This window comes from Xenopus laevis, chromosome 3L (assembly GCF_017654675.1).
Source record: "Xenopus laevis strain J_2021 chromosome 3L, Xenopus_laevis_v10.1, whole genome shotgun sequence".
Lineage (NCBI taxonomy): Eukaryota > Metazoa > Chordata > Amphibia > Anura > Pipidae > Xenopus > Xenopus laevis.
This window is the reverse complement of record NC_054375.1, coordinates 84,038,230-84,058,765: the sequence shown is the minus strand read 5'-3', so window position 1 is coordinate 84,058,765 and position 20,536 is coordinate 84,038,230. Positions and strand designations below refer to the sequence as shown.

General features: G+C 37.6%; 1 protein-coding gene across 1 annotated transcript in view; it reads right to left on the bottom strand.

Moving 5' to 3' along the window:
• Positions 1-712: 712 nt before the first annotated feature.
• Positions 713-20,536, bottom strand: part of fbxl13.L (F-box and leucine-rich repeat protein 13 L homeolog) — a 75,131-nt gene continuing 55,307 nt past the window's right edge. The window contains exons 14-21 of the mRNA XM_018252677.2: positions 19,406-19,526; positions 19,166-19,328; positions 17,726-17,845; positions 15,707-15,833; positions 11,349-11,432; positions 3,176-3,310; positions 2,665-2,828; positions 713-1,455 (exon numbers count right to left, since the gene is read on the bottom strand). Coding sequence (XP_018108166.1) covers positions 1,269-1,455; positions 2,665-2,828; positions 3,176-3,310; positions 11,349-11,432; positions 15,707-15,833; positions 17,726-17,845; positions 19,166-19,328; positions 19,406-19,526 — 1,101 coding nt within the window. The 3' untranslated portion in view covers positions 713-1,268. The remainder of the gene's footprint in view (positions 1,456-2,664; positions 2,829-3,175; positions 3,311-11,348; positions 11,433-15,706; positions 15,834-17,725; positions 17,846-19,165; positions 19,329-19,405; positions 19,527-20,536) is intronic.

Genomic DNA, 20,536 nt, shown 5'->3' with positions numbered 1-20,536 from the left:
TTTGAAGATGTTTTTTATGTTCGATAAATTCGAGGTATTCAAGATGCAATCGATGTTTTTACAGGTTTTTTCATAAATAAGCAAACATTCTAGTTGTGAGTTTATTCGAGGTAGAAAAAAAAACTCACAAACCTGACCTTTGATAAATAGCCCCTTTAAACATTAAATAAACCCAATAGGATTGTTTTGCCACCATTATGCTTAGTTAACATCAAGTACAATGTACTGTTTTCCTTTTTTCTCTATCATAAATTCTTTTTTTTTACAGATATGGGATCCCTTATCTAGAAGTTCTGAATTACAGGAAGGCCATCTCTCACACCCCATTATAAGCAATTAATTCTACTATTTAGGGTTAGTCCACGAGGAGATACGGGGAGATTTAGACGCCTGGCGACTAATTGGCTCTTCTGGGCGTCAATTTCCCTGAACTGCCTTGTGTGTCTTCCCATCCGCTATAATGAAAAGTCACCTGCGCTCAAGCACATGTGGCGCTTAGTTTTCCGAAGTTGCCTCACGAGGAAACTTCAGGCGACTTCGGAAAATGAAGTGCCGCGTGTGCTTTAGCACAGGCGACTTTTCATTATAGCGGATGGGAAGACACGCAAAGGCAGTTCGGGGAGATTGTCGCCCAGAAGAAGAGGCGATTATTCGCCAGGCGACTCCCCGAATCTCCTTGTGTGGACTAACCCTAAACAGTAGAATTAATTGCTAATAATGGGGTGTGAGAGATGGCCTTCCAGTAATTCAGAGCTTCTAGATAAGGGATCCCATATCTGTAAATTATTGGTGTTGGCTTAGATAATGTATTACAACTGTCTTTTAGTTATCTGTCAATCAAAAGCTTACTGTGGCTCCTGCATATAGAGAGACCACTTGCTGAGAGCAGATGGTGGAGTAATATGATTTATTTTAAACCTGTGCAGAATTTTTAGTTGATTATATTTAGAGAGTTCCTTGTTGCCTTGAAGCTTATATTAAATTAATTCAGTAGTTTCCTATAAAAATATTACATTGTCTTGAATTTTTATAGGCTCAATCTGATCACTTTTTCTTTAATTAGCAAATTGCAAGGAAACTGGGAGGTAGGTACAGCTTTACACAGTGTAAATCTGTGGCCTCGTAAATGCAACAAATAAAAGCATCTTTAGACCAGACAGAAATAGCTCTGGCAAAAACTACTCAGGCTTAAGATCTTCCTAAGTTTTTAGCTTGGAAAAGAAAAGTGATTCTTCCAAATAAGCTTGCAGTTAGTGTATGCATTTGCTTTACAAACTCTCAGCACTTCCATTGGGAACAAATGTGTGTGTATTTTCCTCAGCCACTTCTGTTTCTTCCAATTGCGAGGCCCCATGCAGCAGATTCCCATGGCGATCATATCCAAACCACAGGGGAGGGTCTTCATTATTATACTGCACCAATTGAAGCTTTGATTCCATCTTCACTGCAGCTGCCCTGCAAGACAACCCAAGGAATGAAAAATCTGCAGTTGATTCTTTGCAAACTTGCCCAAGTCTTTGCGCTCGCAAGCTAATGATGGCAGGAAGATATTGCTATGGCTGGAAATAAAAATAAGAACCATGTTTGCCGGCAGTTGGCTTAGCCTAATAAGAAATATTAACAATATGAGCGGGCTGGGCATAAAATCCTGTTATAGGTATGGGATCTGTTATCCAGAAAGCTCTGAATTACAGAAAGACCGTCTCCCACAGCCTCCATATTTTATCCAAAAATCCAAAGTTTTAAAAATGATTTCCTTTTTCTCTGTCATAATAAAACAGTAGATTGTACTTGATCCCAACTAAGATATAATTAATCCTCATTGGAAGCAAAACCAGCCTATTGGGTTTATTTAATGTTTACATGATTTTCTAGTAGACTTAAGGTATGAAGAATTCTGGAAAGATGTTATCAACCTCAGGTCCCGAGCATTCTGGATAACAGGTCCCATAACTACTATTAACCCAAGGGCCAATGGTGGGATCCACTCTGATTTGGCACAATATCTTTTTGGTTGTTTAACCTTTGTCCTTTTACAGTACAGGTATGGCATCTGTTATCCAGAATACTTGGGACCTGGGGTTTTTCGGATAAGGGATCTTTCTGTAATTTGGCTCTCCATACCTTAAGTCTACTAAAAAAAATCATTTAAACATTAAATACATCCAATAGGATTGTTTTGCCTCCAAAAAGGATTCATTATATCTTAATTAGAATCAAGTACAAGATACTGTTTTATTATTACAGGGAAAAAGGAAATCATTATTAAAAATTAGAATTATTTTCTGATAATGGAGTCTATGGGAAATGACCTTCTACAGAGCTTTCTAGATAATGAATCCCATACCTGTATATACAGAAATGGACCATTTCACAATCTCTTTAAGTAGGCCAGTCACATGAAGATCCACTGCTTTGGCCTATACAGTATAGAAATGATGTGCATTACACCTAGTCTGATTATATTAAGCAGTGCAATACCGTAGAAACAACTTGGCTGCTGACAGAAACAAATTAAGAATGTATTCCTAGTGATAGTGAATCTAACAGGCAGGTGAATTGGCTTCTGACTACATTGACAAATGATGTGTAATGTCTGTAAAGCATGGAGGACGTGTCAGCGCAATACAAATAGCAAGGAATAAATACAAATAAATGTCTTACTTGGTAATACTTTTGCAGTATAACATTCGCAAGACTCGAAGTTGTCTACATCCCTTCCGTAGGCACTTTAATGTTCTGTCACTGAGATTGACACATCCAGAGATATCCAAGACATGGAGATAAGAGCACACCCCAGAGAGATACTGAATGCTTAAATCTGTCACCTGCATATCACAATAAGCATTATTATAGAACTGAAAGCACGTGACACATGGAAATGTACACTACCAATAGTGATTTGATTTATTATTCAGTTTTAACAAAGCAGTGGGGTATGGAAGGAAAAGCGGTGGGTCGAAAGCTGCATCCATCAATGGGTGGACATGGCAGACAATTCCACGGGGTTGTTGTTATTTTTATAGTTATGTAAAATATGAATATTGCTTGGTGCTAATGTGGATTGGGCATCTGAACCCTCTATGTGTCAGGAATCAGGATCATTCCAGCATGCCATAGATTCAGTTTCCCAGGATTCCCTTTGATGTGTGCTATGATATGTTTTGACCCATACCTTTGGACATCCAGCAATATTGACTGACGTGAGCAGCTTACAGCAAAATGCCACCGTCTTTACTGTGTTATTTGTCACTTGCAAACAGTGGGATATATCCAGCTGCTCCAGATCACGTGATTGCTGGCAGAATTTCTGTTGAATAAATGTAATGGATTATTAAATAGATATTTTATATGATGTAAATACAATTGTAAATGTTAATGCTGTTTCAGGATTATATTAATCGTGCCTGTGGCTGGCTACCTCCTCACTGATACCATGATGCCTACTAGTATCTTGTTAGGAAATGTAATATAGCAGGATGGCTATGAAAATTTTTTAATCTATGTGCATTTTGGATGCTGAAAGCCCCATATCTTTGGTACCCTATCACTATGTAATCATTATAGTGCATTTTACCAAAAAGGAAGTGAGGAACATTTAAAATACAAGAAAACCCTGATTATAAATGCTGGCATCCAGATAGTGTGAGTTATTTTTTTTACCTCGAATAAACTCACAACTCGAATGTTTGCTTATTTATGAAAACTCCCAAATGGGAAATACTTGATTGAATGCAAACGGGGGGAAAAAGCTTGAATACCTCAAATTGATTGGATTATCGGCAAAAAGAACCTTGAATACCTCAAACTGATCGCATTTTCAAGCAAAAAAAAACCCCCAAAATCATGAAGGCTAAAAACATCTTTCAATGGTTGAAGGGGCCTCTGCCATTGACTACATGACCTTGACAGATTTTTAGTTGGAGTATTTTCGGATTCAGGCTTTTAGCAGCTTCGGGGCATAATAAATCTCAAAAAATTTGAGGGTTTTTTTATCCCGAAAAATTCTAGTTTTTACTGAAACTAAAAAATGCAATTTTTTGGGGGAAAAACTCAACTTGACCTTTAATAAATAACCCCCTTAATGTATGAAGATCCAAATTACAGAAAGATCAGTCATTTGGAAAATCCCAGGTCCCGAGCATTCTGGATAACAGGTCCCATTCCATGTTCCCGGGTATTGGCTTCCCTGTTCCCCACATACCTGGTTGTTAGAGGGGGGCGGGGAAAAGGGAGACCAAGACTCGGGGGGTCTGCTGCACAAAAGCTGCCACTTTCTAGTTTAAAATTTGCAGGCCCACCAAATCAGACAGACGCGTGAGCAGGCAAGGAGAGGGGTAGGATGCTGGGCACTGGGCCCCACCATAATATTTTTTTGTGTGGGGCCCAACGACAGTTAGTTACACCACTGAACATTATTAGAGACATATTACCATTAGACATGTTTGGCAAATACTAAAAGAGCATATTACCTGAACCTGGCACCAACTGTAAAGCATGGTGGTGAAAATATGGTGGGTTTGGGCTGTTTTACTACATCAGTGCCTCTGCACCATCCCACAATCCACTATCCATTTTTGATCGTATCAGAAGTTGCTTGAGGATAACGTCCAACCATTAGTTAAAAGGCCGATGCTAAACTCAAAGTGGACCTTGCAACATGACAACAACCCTAAACTAACAATCCCAGTAAATTCCCCAAGGAATGAATGAAGTAAGAAGTGGTGGGTTCTGGAATGGCCAAGCCAAAGGTCGGCCATCTAAATCCCACTGTGTTGCTGTTCGGGGATTTGAAATGCAATTAACCCCTCAGACATTGCACAGCTTTAAATGGTTAATGAAGTGATTACAAAGGTAATATTTCATTGTTTGTTAAATTAAATCACCTCCATCTGTATACGTTGAATGAAGCTGAAATATTGTTGTGTCCCCATTTGGTAAAAAAAAAAGCTGCACATTGGGGTGTACTTATATTTGCACATGACTATATATAGCTTCATGTTTTAATATGGGCCCATCTGTCTCTGGTGCTTCCCCTTCATGGCATGTGTGTTACATTTAAGCATGATGTATACAGCACTAACCAATTCTCTTGTGTATCCTAGCAGTTTGTGCAAAGATGTTTCACAACAAAAAGCTTCTCACAGTAATACTTGTAACCAGACATTAGCAGACGTCAGGCTCCAATCTCTGCTAAACTTCAATGCAACCAGACTAACCACTGCAGCCTATTCACGTTGCTTGCTAACAGCTGGCTTTTGTTCATCAAAATGGACGTTTCTAGATAACAAAGTGCAACGTTCCATGGTCTGTTGTTAAGTGACCTGTCGGGATAGAACGCATGATGCAAGGGAAAGTATTCCCACTGATGAGCCGTGCCCACATTCATCTTGTAAATGTATAAAGGCTACAAATATGCATGACACAGCACGTGGTGAGTGTAGGATTCCCTTACTGACATTCTGTAACATAAAAGAGTTCTGTAGCACTAATGTTTTCCTGATGTTTTGTAGCCGATGACACATAATCGGAGGTTTTTCGTCTTTTGCTGAGCAAAACCACATACACGCTTTTATTCTTCAACTTTGAATGTGTTCCCATCCCCATGAATTACTGTACGTTGGAGTACATTTTAGCATTTGGTTAACCCATGATCCATCATAATCCCAAGTGCCCATAACATCTGAGATCACCAACAACTGAATTTGCTCATACATTTTTATAATTACAGGTATGGGATCCATTATTCGGAAACCCGTTATCCACAAAGCTCTGAATTACAGAAAGGCCGTCTCCCATAGACTTCATTTTATCCAAATAATCCAAATGTTTAAAATTGATTTCCTTTTTCTCTGTAATGATAAAGCAGTAGCTTGTACTTGGTCCCAACTAAGATATAATTAATCCTTATTGGAAGCAAAACCAGCCTATTGTGTTTATTTAATGTTTACATGATTTCCTAGTAGATGTAAAATATGAAGATCCAAATTACAGAAAGATCCGTTCCTCAACATGCTTTCTGCTGGGGAGTATTTAAGCTTAGGCTCACTAAACTGAATATGCAGTATGCTGTGTGAAATATTTAGTGGTGCAGCAAAGAGCTTGAACTGAGCCAAATGACTCACATTGTATAAAAAGCACATGTAGATTTATTTTAATCACATTTGCACTGCATTAACAGCTTCATGAAATGCATATTATATTCATAATCCAGTTAAACTAAAATGAAGATGTTAATAGATTTCAGAATATATATGGTTTCTCTGTGTATATTATATAATTTACTCTTTCAATATAACTTGCATATCCTGTGTGTGATTCTGACCAGTGTAGAAGTCAATCTTGCACTTAATGCAAGGGGAGAAACACTGGACGTCATTTATGTACAGACCAAAGTGTGAGCAACAGTAACATTATTTTATAGCCTGAAGTTTAAATGTAAACTATACCATAAAGGGTCCCCTTCCAAACAGCATCTAATGCTCATCAGCTTGTCCAATAACCAAGTTGGCCGCTCCATACATAATGAACAAGTAAGGGGGCAGCCAATTGGGGAGCATTAGATGTGCTTTGGGACGGTGAAGGGGATTCTTTGCAGGGTGGGCACTTTTTAAAAAATCAATGGGGGGTTGTTCATTTTCTATTTATCTGACTGGGTGGAAATGAGCCTTTATTGGACAAACTGTGCATATCAGCCTTTTCTTCAGGGCAACTGTAAATATCCTAACTTGCTAAAAGGGTTGTCCACCATATTGCAAAGCTTTATCAAAGTGTAAAAATTGCAAAATAAATACCTTTTCTAATGCAACATTTTAAGTTAGGATATACAATTTGCTCTTACCAAAGATATTTGAGTTATCCTTTTGGAAAATGGGTCCCCTAGTCATTTCCACAATGACTGTGGTTGTCTAAATGAGCTTTGCATACAACAAGCGACTCTGTGGCATGAGTGCAGAAAGGGCTTCTTTCTCATCACTCTGCCATACAGATGTTCTTTGTGCAAATTGCGCTGAATTGTAGAACGATGTACAGATACACCATCTGCAGCAAGATGTTCTTGCAGGTCTTTGGAGGTGATCTTTGGGTTGTCTATAACCATTCACAATCCTCCGCATATGCCGCTCCTGTATTTTTCTTGGCCTGCCAGACCTGGGTCTTACAGCAACTGTGCCTGTGGCCTTCCATTTCCTGGTTACATTCCTTACAGTTGTAACTGACAGTTTAAACCTCTGAGAAAGATTTTTGTAGCCTTCCCCTAAACCATGGTACCAAACAATCTTTGTTTTCAGATCTTTTGAGAGTTGCTTTGAGGATCCCATGCTGTCACTCTTCAGAGGAGAGTCAAACAGAAGCACAACTTGCAATTGGCCATCTTAAATACCTTTTCTCATTATTGGACACACCTGCCTATGAAGTTCAGGGTTTAACAAGCTAATCCAACCAATTTGGTGTGTCAGTAATAGGTATTGAGCAGTTACATGCATTCAAAGTAGCAAAAATTACAAGGGTACCCACATTTTTGCACAGCCAGTTTTTCACATTTGATTTAATTTCATACAACTGAATACACTCAGAAAACACCACAGTACTCAGCTGTTCCTGAGAAAATAAAAGATATACCACTGTTATCTTTTTTGTTGAAAGTGGAGTAAATTATTATGCAGGCTGAGAGGGGTTCCCAAACTTTTTCATATGACTGTAACAAGTATTGTTCAGATGTGAATCTGATTCATTATGGGCTAATTCCCAGGGCTGGATTTACATAGCAAGCACCCCTAGGCCCACTGCCGTTCATCACCCCTGTCCCCTTTCCTTCATTCGTGCCAATGCACAAATTTTCATCATTGGTTCGGGAGCACTGGGATTGGCACACGGAAATTTTTAAAAAATTATTGTATCTCCTGAGCAGCCCTAGAACTTCCGAGCCAATGTAGGTGTGGTTGGGCAGCATGCTGCCCCCTAAAATCTTGCCGCCCTAGGCCTGGGCCTTGGTGGCCTTTCCAAGACTTAGATCCAGACATATTAACGGGGTGGGTCACTTTCAGTATGTTATAGAATGTCCTAGTCTGAACACATTTCAAGTTTGTCTTCATTCTTTATTTTTATATTGTTTGCATTATTTACCCCGGCAGCCAATAAAATATTGTGAGGATATAATTTTATTGTTACTCTTACTTTTTCCATTCAAACCCTGTTCCAGTCTCTCATTCAAGCCACTACCTGGTTATTAGGGTAACTTAGCACTAGCAATCAGATAGCTACTGAAATTCCAGGCCAAAAAAAAATATAGAAAGGAAATTGCAAAATGTCCCAAAATAGTACTGCACACATTATACTAACAATTGACATAGCTCAGATATTGCTTTGGCCCCGAGATCATCTCACTGCTCTGCTCTCATGTACGCTGGCCCACTGAAATAGCCCAAGAGCTAATACAATATTCATGCTAGTGGGACATGGGAATGATGAATTTCTTATGAAACTGGAATAAGTGCCCTTAGCAGAAGGAGACATAAACTTCCTCAAGGAATTGGGGCCAGATTAGAGAGACAAGAAAACCAATCATACCTAAATCAAAGCCTACCTTTAAGTAAAGGTGTAAAACTAAATTCACATAAAAGGAAATATCTAATAAAAATGGTGTATTTACATATAACTGTGCATTTATTTTTTCTCAAGAAACATGGTTTATAAAAAAAAACATTTCTCATATGAAAACTAAAAGCTAAGGATAAGTTATCTTTTCTACAGGGAACAATTATCACGTGGCAATTTCCTGTTATGCTTTATGATACTATAGCAATGGAGGGCCAAGAAAAGCTTCCTAATCTGCTGAGTAAGTGATAAGAGTAGAACAATATACAAAACTTATACAACATAGCAGTATTATGTCCAGTGCTGGGCAACATGCAAAGTGTCAAAGACGAGGGAATGAGGGAAACATGAAGCAGCGTTGAGGTGGGCAAAGTGAGAAGGAACTAGGGGTAGGGAGGTAACATAGATGTGCCCCCCTCTATTGTGCCCTTGGCACATGCCTCTTCTACCTGCCCATAATTCTGGCCCTGGTTATGTCTGCTGAAATGTAGCCATGAATAGCTGCCCTCTGTGAGCACACCCTCATATCTTCTAGGAGCTACACATATATCCCTGTAGTAACAGCCCACTGCCAGCTCAGTACAGCACCAAGCAGCAAGGGTTAAGGTGGGAGATGGCTTAAGAAATATTTGCACAAATGTCTCTTAGCTAACACTAAGGAGTTCATGATGGCATAGATGTAATGTGGGAAAATGTCATTAAACAACTATTGAGGGAAGATTAACACATTTTGCTTGGATAGGCAAAACAATGTTTGGACTGGATTGCTAATGTTACATAGTTGTCTTATTTTCTGACAAACTTCATATGGGTTGCTCTAATGATTACAATACTAATTTGTGTGTAAAATAATTATTACGGCATAGCTGAAGATTACAGACAGTGTGCTAAAAAAGAATTGGGGGTGTGGATGCAGGAAGCCTGTAATATGCTGATTTAACTTATTCATTAAATGTTTGTTATTTATATAGGATCAGCACATTTATGCAGAGCTGTACAGAGAATAAACATCATTCAATTTGGTCCCTGCCCCACATTTACAAGGGCCCTTTTAACTTGGAACAGTGTTGTCTGACAGGTTACCACACACTGAATTTGATGGATAGATGATGATGGTGGTGGTGGTGCATATAACCCATGATACCTGGTAGGGAATTAAGCCAGCAATAGAGACAGCACAAACATTGCATCAAAAAAGTGTTCTGCCCATTTATTATGGCCACAGAGTATCAAAGCAGGATAAAGTTTCAGGTGGATAAACTTCCTTTCATCAGGTGACAAATAGACACCGTTTTGATGCAACACCCAAGATGCAACTTGTGTGGCTCCTATTTCTTTCTTTTGCCAAATTTTATTTGGAGCCACCTAAACTGTGGAGAGTGAGATGAAACCAGAAACCCCAGAGTAAACCCTCACAGACAAGGGGAAAAACATACAAATGCCTTACACAGCCAGAATCAAAGGCAGAATCAAACTCAGGACCTCAGAGCTGGAATATATAACTGCTACCCTCTGCACAACTGTGTATGAATTGATTTTGCACTCAGTACACACCATATCTAATTCCTTTTTGTCAATGATTTTTCTAATGCACCATTAGTCCACTACAGTATGTAACTGCCTACACCACTGTATCATTAGGTTGCACAATTATTAGATAGTCTGGCAACAGGTGATTCAATTTGACCTCCATTTGAATGCCCATTGAATCCCTGCACAATACTTATGGTCAGTAGTGAACAAATGTATCATTAAGTACATATTAACAGCACTTATAATAGGAGCAGACTTGTATTTGACTGTACCCCATGATCAACATAACAGGAGTATAATGGGCCTGTGAAGCAAAACCAGAAAAGCACCCATTGGGTGAGAAAATGGATAACCAAATTAGCAGATCATAGAGGGAAATATTGGAGGGAAGCACTGAGAAACAAAATGGATACATTGATGTGTGAACAAAAAAAGGAGGAGATTGTAGAGAAGCTAATAGGAGTGAGTGAGTGATACAATGGAGAAGGGAGGTATAAGAAAGGTGACCTAGGCAGATAAAATTAAAGGCAGATGAAGGTAAAAACAGAAGAACAACATGGTAGGAGAATGAAAAAGTATAAGAGGAAGAGAACATATGGGGTTGGGTAGATAGGATAAAGGGGAATGAAGGTAGGGAGAAAAGTATTAGAAAACTGAGAATAAAATACATAAAGTACAATGAAAAACGAATAAGTGGGAAGACAATACTAGAAAATGGAAAGTTGATTCTCTTGCTCTTGTATTTTTCTTCTTGGTCTGCCTTGTGGTTTTACCCCCTGTGTATATCCTAAGTGATCTGTTTACACAGAGCTGCAGATATGAAAAATGCTGTAAGGGTGGTGGCAGATGAGGCTACCCAGTGACAAATGGCCTCTTCTTCAGACGACTAATCTCCCCTAAATGCCTTCCCACCAGGCTAGAATGTAAATCGCCGGTGGGATGGCAGTGGGATGGCAGTCGGCCTGTGATTTCACTCAGCAGTGCTGGCTAGATAGCTGGATGAAAGTTTTAGAATCATTCTAGCAGCACCAGAGCCATGCCATCTCAGCACACTGAAATATTTCAGTACTCATATTGAATGGGAAGAGATCAGTCCTGCTTTTCAGAGAGATCTCTTCCCACGTATAGTGTACACTAAAGAAGGATTCACCAGAGTATTGCTGTCAGCATTATTATTCTTTTCCACACATGAAAAATGTTAAAGGCTTTTTTTGCATTACCTGAATTCCTATGTCAGAAATCCCAAAGCATTCAGAGACACTTAGTTCTTTTATCTTGCTGTGGGCCCCAAGTGCTGCCAATCCCTGAAATAAATACACATGTTCATGATATATGACTTTGTTATGTATATAGATGATTTGGTACCCCCTACTGTAATGTATAAGGATATAACAAGTCACCAAAATTTCCATGAGCACAGGGTTGAATGCTTTCATTAAGGTAACAAACCTCCAAAGTGACTTCCAATATTCTTATAAATCTTAATAGAGGGTACATTATCCTTTATAACAGAAAAGCTTTACAACGTACTTCATCATAAAATATTTTTGATTAAAAAAAATCCTGGTTCTCCTGTGGATTTTCTGGAATTAGACAAATATAGTATTTCCCCTCTCTTTTTCTGTGGCCAGTTTGTTCATTTCCTTTACTACACATTTCCATGAAGCTGTCCCTTCCCCGCTGCTTTCCCCTAAATGTTTATACTGTTTGCCAGCACCTCCTTCAAGTCTCTGACTTTCACATGTTTAAATAGCTGCAGTCAGGTATTTGCCATTCCCCGTGGCAAAATACAGCTGCAAAATTTCCTGCCTCATATTTCTATAGTCTTTTTAACAGGATGTGTCTTTTTATGTTACATTAAGTCTATGTGAAGTGAAGTCCAGGAAGTGGGTGTGAAGGGGCAGGAACGTGTTGACAGCTATGGGGACAATCCTCAGCCCATTCCTCCCACAACACTGGAAAGATTTTTACTTTTGCAGACTAATGGGCCTATTTATCATGGTGTGTGAAAAAAAAAAAACCCCAGAAAAAATACACCACACACCTAGGGTTGCTACCTGCCCAGTTTTCACCCGGACTGCACGTATTTTGGAAGGGCTGCCCGAGTTGAAACTACCTGCTTGGTTTTTCAAATAAAGAAAACCAGGCAGGATTACCTGAGACTGAAACAGCCAATTGCCACATCATAGTCCCGCCCCTGACATCACTGACTCACCCCTAGAACATTAACAATGCATCACAGACTTTTCCCTCTATGTCATCAGCCCGCCCTCCACCTGGAGTCAGCGATAGCAAAAGGTGGCAACATTACACACATCAACAGGCATCACAGTGTAAAAAACAGAGTACAGGTATGGGACCTGTTATCCAGAATGCTCGGGACCTGGGGCTTTCTGGATAATGTATCTTTCCGTAATTTGGATCTTTATACCTTAAGACTACTAGAAAATCATGTAAACATTAAATATACCCAATAGTATGGTTCTGCTTCCATTAAGGATTAATTACATCTTATTTTGGATCAAGTACATTAAACAATCATTTCAGGTCCTATGATAACGAAAAGATCTTTTAAAAATCTAAAAATTATTCTCTCTGATGGGGCAACAGACCAACCAGTCACATATCACACAACCAATTCCCGCTAGAATAGATTTCTTAACATGCACAAATGTTTTTCCCCAAAGAGTAATTTTAAAACGTGCAAATGTGAAAAGATAAACATTTGCACAGCCATCAAGGCTACAAAATAGGGAATAGATAATTAAGTGCGATCATGTTCAACTTATTCTTAAAGGGGTAGTTCATCTCTTAATTAACTTTTAGCATATTATAGAATAATTCTAAGCAAATTTTCAATTGGCCTTCATTTTTTTTTTTTATAGCTTTTGAATTATTTTCTCTTTCCAGCTTTAAAGAGGGTCACTGACCTCATCTAAAAACAAATGCTCTGTAAGGCTGCACATTTATTGTTATTGTTACTTTGTTTTACTCATCTCTCTATTCAGTCCCTCCCCTATTCATACTTATTCCAATCAATGCATGGTTTCTGGGGCAATATGGACTGTATCGGCCAGATCAAAAACCACAAGTAATAAAAAATAAAAACTGCAACTTGTTTTAGAATATCACTCTCTACATTATGCTAAAAGTTAATTTAAAGGTGAACAACCCCTTTATAAAAGAGATGATTCAGACCAAGGAGACATGTTTTCCTCTTCCCGATAAAATAGCAATCTGACAACCTTGGACCATTCCTTCCGACAGACTCTAATATTAGAATGTAACCTAACATTGGTCCCCTAATCAAGGTAGATGGACCAGTGTCACCACAGATAAGAATACCAATAAGCGCTTATAGCTGCATAGGTGCCTTTATTCACCGTCACACGACATATTTCGAGCTAGGTAGCTCTTTTTCAAGTGTATTACACGACATGTTTCAAGCTAGGTAGCTCTTTTTCAAGTGTAATACACTTGAAAAAGAGCTACCTAGCTCGAAACATGTCGTGTGACGGTGAATAAAGACACCTATGCAGCTATAAGCGCTTATTGGTATTCTTTCCCCATCTCGTTTGCTTTATTGGATTCAGCTTTGGATGGAAGCAGGGGTTTAAGATACCTTCAAGTATATACAACAAGGGTGATATATACCAGTTTTATTACTTTATTATGTCACATACCACCCCAAGACAATACCAAGTAAAATGACTGCATTGAAAACGTCTGGAAGTCATCAAAACAGAGTAGTTATTAAATGTTCGGACAAAATAAGTATGAATTTAACATTTTATAACTCAACATTATATTTATTCAGCTGGTAGAACTTAAATATGTGGAATAGTGGTCTCCTTCTGTTCAGCAAACTTAAAACATGGTAAAAATTCCATCTTGGAGCAATACGTAAACTAAATGACAGTAATGTGGATAAAGTGTGGGTTGTGAAGCTATAATCATATGTAGCACTCTTACTTGTACCATGTTATTAGAATATCAGGCTACCAGTGCAACTCTGGTGTGCTTATTTCAAGTTAGGCTTGAAAGAACATAAAGGAAGAATTACAGAAAGTTAACATCCAGTTTAGAATATACAGTTTTTAGTTTGATACAACCAGTATATTGCAAGAATCCTGCAACTGGTGTTTTGTATTTTGAATGAAGTTTTTGTCTGCTCTGTAGCTCCTTCATTTAGAAAGTAGGCTTGTGGCATACCAGGCCTTTTTTCTATTGCCCATGCTGCCTGCCATTGACAGGTAAATATGAATTAAAGCTACCTTGGCTCCTGCATCAAGCTTTGCACTGGAGGACAGCTCATGCAAAACTATCTACAGGTCATATTTATTTTTTCCATGGTGACATTTTCTAAATGCAGCTATCTGGAAGCTAAAAGTGAAGGAGATGTGTTGGGAGGTCATGGTTTATTGTCTTTGGCAGAAGATGAATTAGAGTCTCCAAGTGCTACCCAGGCTTACAATCAAGGAGCACTCCGTGTGTGCTCACTCGCTGTGCTGCATTGTAACATCCCTGGAACGCATGATCCAATAGAGAAATTCCCTTAACACGGAGCACCAGTGGGGTACTAAAACATTTCTTTATTGAATAAATATTAAAATCATGAAGCGCACATACATACTTCACACTTGACGTGTTTTGGGGCCATAGCCACTTGCTCAAAAAGCAGTTAGTCCATTAGTCCACGTCAAAATTTAAAAGGTATAGAAGACAAACCTCCTAAACACTTTTACCCCTTCAGTGATGTACACACATACAATAAGAACCTTTTCGTAGCATTGCAGATATAACTGCAAAGTGTGTTTATTAACACAACATGTTTTGGATGTAAAACCTTTAATCGGGTGTAAGTGTACCATTTAAGCATATGATTAAATAACCAAAACACAGGAAATTACATCACTATTAGACCCTCCTCCTATTCTCCCCTTTTTTTTTCTTCTCCCCCCCCCCCAGTTTTTAGGCAGAATTGTTTAAGGACTGTACATAAACAATTAGAATAGGGTATTTAAGTAAAGGGCATATCCATCTAGCTATCTATGAGATGGATATGCCCATTACTCAAATACCCTATCCTAATTGTCTATGTGTGCAACACGTCAAGTGTGAAGTATTTCTGTGCACTTAATGATTTTATTATTTATTGAATAAAGAAATGTTTTAGTGCCCCAATGGTGCTCCGTATTAAAGGACTTTTCTCAAGTGCTACCCAGGATCTGCCCATCACTTGTTAATGAGAAACTTCTTGCCTTCCATCTCCTTATGTTTTATTTATCATAAGGGACAGAAAGCTTTGTTTGACTAGGGATTGTGTGACTCTTTATGTTTATGGAGACAACATCATCATCATCATGTGATCTGAAGTAGCTTCTGTTGACCCACAAATTGTGGAATATTTAAGGGGAAAAATGGTGACCTGCCAAAGCTGATTCAATACATGACTAAAAACATTCAGTTGTTTTGTTTATTGAAACTAAATTCACAATTGTTATCGTAACTATATCAAAACACCATTTTGCTTCAAAATATTTTTTTAGGAAATAAAAAAATATTTATATTAACATACCTGGTCTGTAATATTGGTCCCACACAGATCAATGGAAATAAGTGATGTCATGTTTCCTAGTAGCTCAATGCCAGAATCTGTAAAATTTTCACAGTAACGGAGACTTAGGTAGGTTAAATTATGACACCTAAAAGTAAGAAAACATTTAAAAATATGAAACCAGAACACTATAGGCATTATTGCAGTATAACTGCCAACATAGTAACTTTCACAAAAACAGCCAGAATATAAGATGCTTCAACCTAATGCACACAATAATTAATTATTGTCATAGAAACTTTCTGTGCTCTCAAGATTTTAGGTGTGCTCTTTAGATATTTGAGTACCCCAAGAATATTGGTCAGAATTCATGAAGCAGGCAAGAGGGTTTTTGCTGCAGATAATGCTCTAATTTTGTTGCATAGTTACATAGTTCATTTGGGTTGAAAAGGGACACATGTATATATTTTTTATTTATATAAAAAAGATACCTACACTTAACTATAGCCTTGAAAATTATAATGGTCAAACCAGGACCATATTTCTCTGCACAGCGCCAAGAGGCAGGCCACAAAAAGCCCAAATGTTCTAATGCCTTCAGAACTGCCTCCACAACAGCCAGCAATAGTTACATTACTAAAGGTCTATTAAAAAGGAAACCTTTATCAGCTGGTTTCTCAGGCGCATATAGTTTTCCCTGCCCTCATCCCACCCCATCTTGCCTCATTTTCTTTACTATTTACATTTTTTTATGAATTTGGATTTCTTTTACTCAAGGCTGTAGTGCCCTTTTCATTCTCTGTTTTAGTTCTATTTTTAGCTTGTCTCATTTCTTGTTTGCATGTTTTATTGGCCCCTTGGCACTTAATAAAATTTTCAGGTGTCCCAACTTGAATGCGTTAATTACACTTTTTCTTTCGAACCACATTGCAAAACTTACTATCAAACCATTAAACTAAATTTGTGACATCTTTCCTTGCTTACAAGAGAATATACTAACAGGTATATTTGTTAAACAGCATTTTAAAGACATTTTTCTCCTATGTTTAGTCCAGTAAAAAAAGCATTTCCCAGTTTATGTATTGCAGAAATGCCATTATTCCCAGCCCAGCCTAAGCATGAAGTACCTGGAAGCAGAAGAAAACTGGTGGTGCCTGGATAAGCAAAGTACCCAGCATTGGTTCATTTTTTTAATGCATAAATATACATATATAACAGGTCTGCTGAATAGGGGCAAACAATTACAGATATTGCTCACTCTGAAGTACTTGACAAATTGGCAAAACCAATAAAAACATAACTTTCCTTGTTCTTTAAGAGACTATTGTGCAACATTTAAAAGCGATATTTAAAGTAGTTGTTATCAGATTCCCTTATGGAAGGGGTCACCCATTCATCCTATTGGTTGAGTTTTTTTGTAAACTGACTATTTACAAATAAGTTTAAAAATAAACAGTTTGAGAATACTTTTATAGGTTTATTATAAGGTGAATATTTACAGGTTGGTGTATAGGGGACTAGCAGTGTAACAAACTATAGAATAGAGAAAAGAGACAGCCGGAAATAGAACACTTAGAAATGTGAATATGAGGGAGAGATACAGTTTTCACAAACTGGCTATTCTTTATTGATGTCTATTGCAACTATTGTTAGTCAGTTTGTTCTCTAAATGCAGACATGTATGTTCTATTAAACCATTCAATCACTTTAGAGCAATATGTGCTGTAATTCATAGCAACCAATCATCATTTATCTTAGATCAGCCCAAGACTATTAAAAACAACAAAAGAAAATGTGTCTTGACGAAGGTAGTTACTCTACTTATTACTGCAATTGTTTTCCCCATGTGATGGTAAATGAAGATTTTGAAAATATGCTTCAGCAACTGTATACTAATCAACAGAGCTACACAGTGAAAGTAAAAGTATTTTGAAATCATCATATTAAGATTAGTAGAGCAATAAAACAGCCAGGGTTGTGAAAGAAATATGAATAATTTTCAGGTTATTTATGTAAATCTTAGTTTGGAATTTCCCCTACTTTTGAGCTATTCTCAGAAGGGAGAGGTCGCTGACTCTGATACAGTTAGTGAGGTTTAATTCCTGTATCTTGGTTCCGGAAGGGCCTTCAAGGACTTGTCTGACTCCCGGATCATTAATCCTAAAACATAATAAAATGGTCTTAGTTTGTAATGCATAGTTCAATATTAAAGAGGCATGTTAATGTGATACTAACATGTTCTTTTGAAAATAAATAGAAACGTGTCAATATTACTAGGAATGGATTATAAAAGTTTTTTTCTACAAATGTGCTCACATCCAGCCACAACAGTATTTTTGCCATATTTCTACATTCATGCTGTGCAATCCTTTAAAGGAATTGTTCAGTGTAAAAATAAAAACTGGGTAAATAGATGATGCTGAGGATCAATTACAAACTCACTGAACAGAAATGTACCATGTGGCCCCCCTTCTAGTCGCTGACTAACTCAGAGTTATAGAGCTGAAAAGCAGGAAGTTGGATTCTGGCTGTTTTATTAGACATCTGTTCACTCCGGCCTTTATTTATTACATTTTTGGCTAACTAACTATATTAGAAACATTTTTTATTTTGCACATCCTATCTATTTACCCAGTTTTTATTTTCACACTGAACTGTTCCTTTAATGTGCTGGAGAAAAAAGTTAACAATATTCCAGCCCACTGAGCGATTGTGGCTCCCCAATGGGTTTGAGAAAACTAGATCTCCATTATCAGGAACCACATCCATGTTGGTAAGTTCACTGCTGGACCAGGCCTTCTTGAATGCATTTTGCATAATGCAAATTAACATGTAAACATGTCAGGATCACTTTCAATTTTAATCTGCACCATACATGTAAAATATATATGTACACATGCATAATTGAAGGCCTGCCTGCAGTTACATTTTCAAATGTATACAATAGGTCTCCTCCACAGAAAGATTTGAAGCCATTTGCTAGACCTGCAGAACACTTTTGTAACTAGACACCCTAGTAAAAAAACATTCATGGGGCCCCTACAATAACACCCATGACTCAATTTATTGCCCTTTTCTTAATTCACCTAGATCTCAACTCCTGTGTTTTTTCCTTCCAATCTTTATTGAATTCTATTGTTTTTTTACCCACAGGGACCCCTTAGGTTCTGGAATCCCAGTGCAGTCCCAACCTTTGACATCCCTGTAATTAACCTACTATCTCTTCTGTGAAAATAAAAAGACTAATAAACTACATTAAACAGCCCATTGCCCATGGGATGCCTAAATACCCATGTTGCCAATGACATTTCTAATATGATCCAGCCATTTAGGCCAAAAATCATGTAATCTAGGTAACGCTTCCCAGGCTAAAGGACTAGAATCAAAAGCAAAGAGGCTGTGGGGGTCTAATCCAAATTTTAAAAAAAATTGACATATTGTACAACTGCAATGTAAATCATTCAGTATATAAGTACTTACCTTATGCAATCTGCTACATTCAGTATGGTAATATTCTTTAACACTGAGATTGCTCTAAGGCTGATATCTGTAATTTTCTGGCAATCAGCAACATATATATGATTCAGGTTAGGGCAGCATTTGCTTATTGATTTGATGCTTGAATCAGTGATTCTGTTATTCCCTGTTGTAAATGTAAAGATGTTAATTAAAGTAAAATAAAAAATACTTTTCTCATAAAAATATAGTAAAGCCTCTGACCTTCTATTCTGATCTTTGCAAGTTTACGTCCTTGTGCAAGTACTTTAAAGGCAACATCAGAAAGATGGGGTGAGCCCAGAAGAGATATAGATAGAATATTCGGGCATTTTTCAAGAAGGGCCTTTAAATATAAAATGAATACATGTGAAATACTTTACTATGTGTATATTATCATAGTTTGTTAATAAATCACCAACATTCTGCTGATGCAGAATCAAATAGAAAAAACCAAGAGGCAGTTTTGGATATGCATTCTTTTGAAATAGATTAGGAAACCCCACACAATTTCCTGCTTCAGTTTTTCTTACTGCAAGCCCATTTCCAAAAAAAGTTGTCCCAGCCTTTTTGAAGCCTGTTGCTGGCATCAAATTCAAAATGAGCACATATTTGTCAGAAAACAATAAAATTTCTCAGTTCCAACATTTGCTATGTTGTCTTTGTACTACAGGTATGGATTATACTGAATGGTCCGGACCCCGGGTTTTCTGGATAAGGAGTCTTTTTGTAATTTGGATTTCCATACTTTAAGACTACTAAGAAAAGATCTGAACATAAAATAAATCCAAAAGGATTGTTTTGCCTCCAATAAGCGTTAATTATATGTTAGTTGGGATCAAGTTTCATGTACTGTTTTATTATTACAGAGAAGAAGCAAATATATTTTAAAATGTATTACTAAAATGGGGTCTATGGGGAATTGCCTGTAATTTGGAGCTTTCTAGGTTCCTGAACAATGGATGGGACCTGTATAAGCAATTAAATATATGGTTTAAATGATTGCAAATCATCCCATTGTTTCTTTTTATTTATATTTTACACAGTGTCGTAATGGGCTTGTACATTCTGCTAATTTTCATTCATTTTCATATAGGGAATAACCCAGGTCTAAAGCGGACCATATATGCCCACGCTTGGTATGCCAGTTTGGCAAATCTCAACCATACTGTTTGACCACCTGACATGTATATTATCTTTATGCTACAGTATAGAAAAAAACACTGGAGCACAGTTGGACTGTTCAGACTGAAATATTTAATGTGCAGACAAAGAAGGGAAGGATGTGCAGTACCTCCTCACTCCCTTTCATTGCATGCCATGAGTATGGCCACATTGTACAAAGATAGCCTATCT